This window comes from Callospermophilus lateralis, chromosome 3, assembly GCF_048772815.1.
Source record: "Callospermophilus lateralis isolate mCalLat2 chromosome 3, mCalLat2.hap1, whole genome shotgun sequence".
In the NCBI taxonomy this organism is placed as follows: domain Eukaryota; kingdom Metazoa; phylum Chordata; class Mammalia; order Rodentia; family Sciuridae; genus Callospermophilus; species Callospermophilus lateralis.
Genome location: NC_135307.1, coordinates 66,673,451 through 66,682,052, shown reverse-complemented (window position 1 = coordinate 66,682,052; position 8,602 = coordinate 66,673,451). Strand labels below are relative to the sequence as shown.

Genomic DNA, 8,602 nt, shown 5'->3' with positions numbered 1-8,602 from the left:
TGGAACTTTTGGATTACATAAAGTACTTTTGTTACATTTTTAAATACATGCTTTTACCTAATAAAAGTTACTCCTTTATGTTCAGAAGTTAAACTGTCTGTATATTACTTTTATTTGTACTGTATGTTTTTCAACCTGGATCTTTTAATGTACAGTGCCCTGTACATTAAAAAATAATAATTAGTCTGAAAAGTTATCAATTCCTCTCATTCTCTAATACTATAATAACAGAATAAACAATATATTTAATTATGGTGTTTCTGCACAATTTTAAAAAAGCACAAAGAGAATTAGCTAAAACTCTTGTGACAAATGTTTCTTTGAATATAGAATAATGATTGGAAAATGTTATTTCATGGCAAACACAGATGACAACAAATTGGGTTTCCTCATAATATAAAAAGAATATTTTATAAAAAATCCACTGACAGGGGCCAGAATTATGGCTCAGCAACAGAGCACTTGCCTAGCATGCATTAAGCACTGGGTTCAATCCCTGGCACCATATAAAAATAAAACAAATAAAATAAAGGTATTGTGTCCATCTACAACTAAAAAAAAAAAAAAAATCCACTGACAAAGTCCTTTCAGAGTGTTAATTTCTTTCTCAAAATAGCAAACAATTTATTATTCAGAAAAATGACTTCTTTGCCAGCAATTAATTCTGTTTATGTTCAAAGATTTTAATAAGTATTAAAAATAATGGCATATTGAGTCTGATTCCCCAAGTACAGGAGAATAGTCTCCCTTTTCCTGGATTGTTTCAAGACTATTCCTCAACTGTCTATCTTTAAAATTAGCCCTCAAAACTGGAAGAGGAACAATTTGTCCACTACTGTCACAGAATGATTTCTTCCAGGTTCAGTTCTTCCATACCAGACACAGTTGTTTCCTAAACCAGCTTATTGTGTATCTACAATTTAACTGTAACTAAAAGACTGGAATTTTAAGACTCAAACAAAAGGCAATTTTTTTTTTTCCTGTAGCAACAGGTCATTGAACAATTATTTTAAGAAAGGACACTTTCAAAGGATTATAAAATGGCAGTATTTATAAAGATCTTAAATATAATCATTAGCTGAACTCCAGTTTGCTCAAAGGTCCTCAAATTATAGGGTGTTACTCTTTCTATCTTTTTCCTGCCACCATTACCTCCTCAAAACAATCCACAATCTTTAGGAAGATTGTGAGTGGGTGGGGATTGAGGATTGAGAAGGGTTCCTGGAAAATACACAAGTTTTTTCTCTCATAGTAATTCTGGGAAAATTTATTCTTTTCAATCTACTTGGGCATGTACATAGTTTTAGGCCTCATTTTCTTCATCTTTGTATCTCTAGTACAAATATTTTCAGACAGCAAAGTTGTCTTCAACTTTTGAAGTAGAAATAGGAGAGGTAATCAGAAGATCTTTCTCTAAGACAGGAGAAAAATGAAGTTATTATCTACAAGATTCAGGTTAAATGATGTGCTGAAGGTCCCTTCTAACAGGAAGAGGGCTAGGAATGTAGCTCCAAGGTAGCATCTGTGCTTTATATGTGAAAACCCTGGGTTTGATCCTTAGCAACCAAAATAAACCAAAACAAAAACTAGCCAGAAACAAAATACTGAGCTAGTAAATTACTGTGTAGGATAAAAAAAATAAAAAAGTTTTGCAACCTCTTTTTTCACTTGATATCAAGAATAATTTTGTGTAACATTAAAAACCTTGTAAACAATTTTATGGCTGAATAATAATTCATCATATGCATGTTCTATAATTTACATAATCACTCTCATTATCTATTTAAGTCATTTCCTTTTATTTATGTTGCTAACTTAAATAATAAAACCTGCATTTTCTATTATTTCCTTAGGGCGAAGCCATAAAAAGTAATATTAAATGAAAAGTATGGTCGTACTTAAGAAAAAAAGTTGTCACATAGCCTTCAGAAAGACTATAATATCTGACATCCTCACTGGTAGGGCTTATCTGTTTTGCTACACCATTAATGGCAAGGATGAATATTACTTGATCATAAATTTGCAAATCTGATAATTTTTAAGACTTTTTAAAATTATGAATCAATTATCAAAAAGAAAAATAAGATTTTTTAAAAACCAATACAAATAAGAAAAATATAAAAATTCCAAGAATAATCAGTATGTGCTAAAAATATTCTATGAATGCAAAAATGTCTTCCATATAAAATCAACAGGCAGATACTGTATCATTTTGGGAAAAGTTTATAAACTATAAGACATTTGAAAATCAATTTACCAGGTAAAAAACTAGAGCAAAAAATATATAGCTATAGCTAATCAAAATATGGTTATAATTGCTACTCTGGTTTAGAAAGTTGTGTTTAAGATGAATGTGGTCATTGGATAACAATATTTCTTTATTATAACTGTGCACAGAGGTAGAACATAGTTACTAAGCAAAAGAACCTCTCCTTTTGAAACTCTAATTTTAGCGTTTGTGTGGGAGAACTCTGGGCCTGCTTGTTTTTTTGCAGTCCTGCTTTGCTTTAAGTAAACGTGTGAGTACAAGAAATAGGAAGAGCTTGTGCTTCTCATCAGGTTCTTTCAAATGTAGGTAGGACCCTAGTGCCAAATCACATTATTTCATCAGTTCTACAAAGAATTAACTAGTATTTCTTTCCAGGCCACTAATTCCCTTTTATCTTAAAAAAAAAAAAATAAATAAAAAACAAGAATTTCCAAGAATAAAGCCAAGAAATCTGTACTCACAACTTATGCCAGCTTCAATTAGAATGTTTTGATTTTTTCCCCTCGTTTTCCTAATATTTTCTCTAAATGTTTTCCTATTTCTATTTTTTTTTCAACTGCTCTCATGGAAAAGAATATGGGTATGATGGTTAAAACCAGTACTGCTTGACCAGTGAGATTAACAAATTCATATTAAAAACTGGGAATTACATGACTAAATAAAAAATCTTAAGGTGTTCACTGATTTGATTTTATAGAATTCTGTCAACGTTACCTTTTAGATATAGATTTTGTTTCTCAGGCCAAAATTCTTCTCCCACACTGTCTTACACAACTTTTTTCCAGGCTACACCAGCATTTAGCCAGCTTCAAAGGATGGCTCCCCTCTCCTGTAGCCCCAGGAAAGACCTTGGCACAAGACTCCTAAAAGTATCCTGCCCAGCTGTAGAGATTTTCTTGTCTGTACCCCTCCCCTTCTAGTAACAGTAAGCTTCCCGTACAAAGCTCATGTACTGGTCTCATCGTTGCCAATATTACAACCTATGTAAACACTGCCTTTCCAACTCTGCTGACAAACATCAGCACCTGGTTAGGGCATGTGGCCTCTCCAGGAAGCCCTCACCAACCCCAGTCTCACTCATCGTTCTCCTGGGTTCTCACAGCACCCTTTTTTCCAGCACTTCTCTCCAGATGTGTTACTTCCTTGTCAGACTATCAACCCCGTATGGGGGGCCGTTTGTCTTTTTCCTCTCCACAGTAGGTACCTGTTAAAGCTTGTAGGAATCCCTGTCCTCACTTTCCCTCTCCGCCCCCGCCCACCCGAGAAGCTACCGCTCTTTCTACTCCAGGATTCAGCTTCTACTCCAGTCACCTGGTTCCTGGCAGTGCTTCCCTGAGCTATCCCCACATTCCTGTTGAACACCAACGGACCGTGAACTTTTTCATCTACCTTCACCTGAAGTTACCTGTAACTTCATCACAGGTACAGAAAATTATCTCACTGGGCTCAGACATAAGCCCGAGTAGGTCATAAACTCTGCAGAGTGTGCGAACGCCAGGGGTGCGGGGATCGTGCGGGGAGGGAGCCCGGAAAGTTTTTTGTGGTGCGGGGTTTCGTGAATTTGTTGATTTTCCCCTAAAGAACTCAAAGCGACGGACAAAGCACTTGAAGCTGAAAATGAGGGAAGCAGTGCAGAGAACAGGAAGAGGAAACCTGGAGGTTTACAGCGACGGGACGAGCAAGGAACCCTAAAAGCTTAATCGAGAAAGTGCAACCCTAGGCTCCTGGGAGGCGGGCTGACGACACTCCCGTCTCGCCCCAGCCAGCCGCCCGCGCGCAGCGCAGGAAAACGGCTGGCCTTCCCGGGCTCGTCCTCCCCCGCGCCACGCAGCTTTCACCAAGTGCTTCACAGCCACGGAGCTGCAACGAAACACGCTATATAAAATTTGAAGTCGCTGACCACCGACTCAAAGAACCTCATTTTTGTCTTCGTCCAGGGGAGCCTCCCCCACCCCCTGTCATGCAGCGGTCGGATCCCCCCAGCTTGGGCCAAACAGGCCGGGTTTGGCCGTATTTATTTGGTACAACCAACTCAAAATGAATTCCCCTTCTTCCTCGTGCTAGGTCAGTCTGGACACTTGGCACGTAAAGCACTCGCGGCCTCGGGACCAATAAATAATCCCCACACCCCGCTCCCCTTCCGCACCTCCTCCCGGCGCCACGCCTCAACCCTTCCTTCCCCGCCCTCACTGAAGAGTCCGCGCTGCTCACTGGCCGCGTGCCCTGCCAATCCTTTGCGCATCGACGAATCCCGCTTCTGGAAAGCCAAGACCGCGGAAAAAGCGCGTACACCTGGCGGGGGCTAGGGGCTGGGGGCCCAGGGCACGAGCCTAACGCCCCCAAGCAGCTGGAGGTACTGGGAGGAGCCTCATTTGCATAACGGCCATCCTTGGGTCTTCGAGCGAGGGTCGGGGTCCCGCCCCTCACCCAACTAGACATCTGTTGGGCTTCAGGTCGGTCACTCCGACCCAGGCAAGCCTGTGGCTGGGCTGGAAGAGTTTGGGCGGGCGGTCCCGGGAGCGGATTGGCTCTGGGAGTTTCCAGAAGGCGGCTATAAGAGCGGGGAACCCGGAGGGGGGAGCGGGGAGACTGGTTGCGCTCGCGGAGAGTAGTGCGAGGTGACCGTTAGTTGACGCCGCGGACTGCCTCTCCCTGGTTTTCTCGTCCTAATATCGCTCGTTTATCTTTCAGTCAGGATGTCCGCCCGCGGCCCGGCTATCGGCATCGACCTGGGCACCACCTACTCATGCGTGGGGGTCTTCCAACACGGCAAAGTGGAAATCATCGCCAATGACCAGGGCAACCGCACCACCCCCAGCTACGTGGCCTTCACGGACACCGAGCGCCTCATCGGCGACGCCGCCAAGAACCAAGTGGCCATGAACCCCACTAACACCATCTTCGACGCCAAGAGGCTGATCGGTCGCAAGTTCGAGGACGCCACGGTGCAGTCGGACATGAAACACTGGCCGTTCCGGGTGGTGAGCGAGGGAGGGAAGCCCAAGGTGCAGGTGGAGTACAAGGGGGAGATGAAGACCTTCTTCCCCGAGGAGATCTCCTCCATGGTCCTCACTAAGATGAAGGAGATCGCCGAAGCCTACCTGGGGGGCAAGGTGCAGAGCGCGGTCATCACGGTCCCCGCCTATTTCAACGACTCGCAGCGCCAGGCCACTAAGGACGCGGGCACTATCACGGGCCTCAACGTGCTGCGCATCATCAACGAGCCCACGGCGGCTGCCATAGCTTACGGCCTGGACAAGAAAGGCTGCGCAGGTGGTGAGAAGAACGTGCTCATCTTTGACCTGGGCGGCGGCACCTTCGACGTGTCCATCCTGACCATCGAGGATGGCATCTTTGAGGTGAAGTCCACGGCCGGTGACACCCACCTGGGCGGCGAGGACTTCGACAACCGTATGGTCAGCCACCTGGCAGAAGAGTTCAAGCGCAAGCACAAGAAGGACATTGGGCCCAACAAGCGCGCGGTGCGGCGGCTGCGCACCGCCTGCGAGCGCGCCAAGCGCACGCTGAGCTCGTCCACACAGGCGAGCATCGAGATCGACTCGCTGTACGAGGGCGTGGATTTCTACACGTCCATCACCCGCGCCCGCTTCGAGGAGCTCAACGCGGACCTCTTCCGCGGGACCCTGGAGCCGGTAGAGAAGGCGCTGCGCGACGCCAAACTGGACAAGGGCCAGATCCAGGAGATTGTGCTGGTGGGTGGTTCTACCCGTATCCCCAAGATCCAGAAGCTGCTGCAAGATTTCTTCAATGGCAAAGAGTTGAACAAGAGCATCAACCCCGACGAGGCGGTGGCCTACGGCGCCGCAGTGCAGGCGGCCATCCTCATCGGAGACAAGTCGGAGAACGTGCAGGACCTGCTACTACTAGACGTGACTCCGTTGTCGCTGGGCATCGAGACGGCTGGCGGCGTCATGACCCCACTCATCAAGAGGAACACCACGATCCCCACCAAGCAGACGCAGACCTTCACCACCTACTCAGACAACCAGAGCAGCGTGCTGGTGCAAGTGTACGAAGGCGAACGGGCCATGACCAAGGACAACAACCTGCTAGGCAAGTTCGACCTGACTGGGATTCCCCCGGCACCCCGTGGGGTCCCCCAGATCGAGGTCACCTTCGACATTGATGCCAACGGCATCCTCAACGTCACCGCTGCTGACAAGAGCACTGGTAAGGAAAACAAAATCACCATTACCAATGACAAGGGTCGTCTGAGCAAGGATGACATTGACCGGATGGTTCAAGAGGCAGAGCGGTACAAGTCGGAAGATGAAGCTAATCGCGACCGGGTCGCAGCCAAAAATGCGGTGGAGTCCTATACCTACAACATCAAGCAGACGGTGGAAGACGAGAAACTGAGGGGCAAGATTAGCGAGCAGGACAAAAACAAGATCCTCGACAAGTGTCAGGAGGTGATCAACTGGCTTGACCGAAACCAGATGGCAGAAAAAGACGAGTATGAACACAAGCAGAAAGAGCTTGAAAGAGTGTGCAACCCCATCATCAGCAAACTTTACCAAGGCGGTCCTGGCGGCGGTTCTGGAGCGTCCGGGGGACCTACTATTGAGGAAGTGGACTAAGGCTTGCACTTAAATCAGCGTAAATCTCTTTTCCTTTCTCTTTTTTTTCCCCTTTTGTTTTGGTTTCTTTGAAATGTCCTTGTGCCAAGTATGAAATCTATTGTTGAAAATCTTTAGCCTGGTGTATGCATACGAAAGGAAAGGTACAACAACTTAGTTTAACTATAAAAGGTTAGTTCTAAAGTTTAATTTTGAGGAAAAAAAGATTTGCGGTTTCTCTTTAATGCATTTGTGTCATTGCTGATTTGAGCATTTTTTGGTTTACTTTAGTTTGTGCATGGAGATTTGTTTGAGATGGGAAACCTGGCCTTTGCACACCTGTCCTATGGAAGCTTAGTAACAAAATACATAAATGCTTAAAATTGTTTATTTTTATGTACTACTTTAAGACTAAGCATCACAGTGATCTTAAGGACAGGTATATTTTGCAAATAAATGCAAATTTCAAGTAAAGCTGAAATTGATCTCAAACTTATTGTCTTGGAGTTTTTCAATTTTACCTCCTTCCCATGTTTTATTCATGTTGGTTTTTAAAATGTTAGTGTGATGTGAAATTTATCTAATCCAATCTTCTCTAATTCTCAGATGAAGTTCCTGCCTTGAATTATCAACAACTTAAGGGGAGAAGAATCTGGGTAAACTTTTCTTCTCCCTTTTTAACCTAACTGGGAAATCTTCTAATATACCCAGGCTCCTAAGACCTGGTTTAAGTGTTCTACTGAAAATCCACTTGACTATTCAAGGAAAATACAAGCTATATTTTGGGGTTAAGTATAAAAATGATTGATTTTTCTTAACCTAGTGGAGGCAGAAGTTATCTTCTCATAATAGTCAAAGGTAGTGTAGAAAAAAGTTGTATTTTGTGACATACAGGTGCCTGTAAGTCACTTTAAAGCTTGCCTGCTTTAAAGTTTAAAAGTGACTTAACATTAAGTACAAATCAAGTCAAATTTGTTTTAACTTTAATTTTCTAGCAAAACAGCTCCACTTCTGAGTTTGTGGAAAATTCTATAAGAACATGTTTCCAGCAGTTGTAACTATTGGGAGATAGGGGAAGATGATATATAGGCCCCTCTCCCATTTGAAGCTCATAATGTTTTTGCAGTACTTGCCTCACAAATCACTATAATAAACTTCTTTTTTTTAATATTTATGTTTTTAGTTATAGGTGGACACAATATATTTTATTTGTATGTGGTGCTGGGGATCAAACCCAGTGCCTCACACATGGTAGGCGAGCACTCTACCTCCTAGCCACAGCCTCAACCCATAAACTTCTTTTTTACAAGGCAAACTACAAGATAGTACTGTATATTGTTAATATACAACATGACCATTTATCTTTCTGATTTGAGATTGTTACAAATAGAATATTTCAAACCCTTTGGAAATCCACATCCTTGGGAGAAGGTGGTTTTTATTATTTTTTTAAATGGAATGACACTTCTGTTTTATTTCTCATTTATTTCCTTTAAAGGGAATTTAGGAGAAATTCAGTAAACCTTATTGGAAAAAATTCATAGTTTTAACCCAGTGTTTTCACTGTATAAATGTCCTTTTATCTCTTTCCAAGTGAAAAGATTTTCCTCATGGTGTTCAAAGATAATTGGATTATAAATTATATAAATTATGAATTATAAAAACTTTATTTTCAATCTAGCAGCAGACCCTTTGGGGCCATGAAGAGATTAATTTTTGGAATAATAGTATGAGTAATAATTTAGGGCTTCTC

At 43.1% G+C, this 8,602-nt stretch overlaps 1 protein-coding gene across 2 annotated transcripts; it reads left to right on the top strand.

The window, feature by feature from the left end:
* Positions 1-4,533: 4,533 nt before the first annotated feature.
* On the top strand, positions 4,534-7,341 carry Hspa2 (heat shock protein family A (Hsp70) member 2). Of its 2 annotated transcripts, none has more exons than XM_076848327.2 (2): positions 4,534-4,622; positions 4,961-7,341. In XM_076848327.2, exon 2 carries the CDS (start codon positions 4,966-4,968, stop codon positions 6,868-6,870), a length of 1,905 nt encoding a protein of 634 aa, XP_076704442.1. In that variant the 5' UTR covers positions 4,534-4,622; positions 4,961-4,965; the 3' UTR covers positions 6,871-7,341. The 2 variants fall into 2 exon arrangements, with proteins under 2 accessions (XP_076704442.1, XP_076704444.1); XM_076848329.2 differs by lacking the exon at positions 4,534-4,622 and adding an exon at positions 4,665-4,722.
* The last annotated feature ends 1,261 nt before the right edge of the window (positions 7,342-8,602 follow it).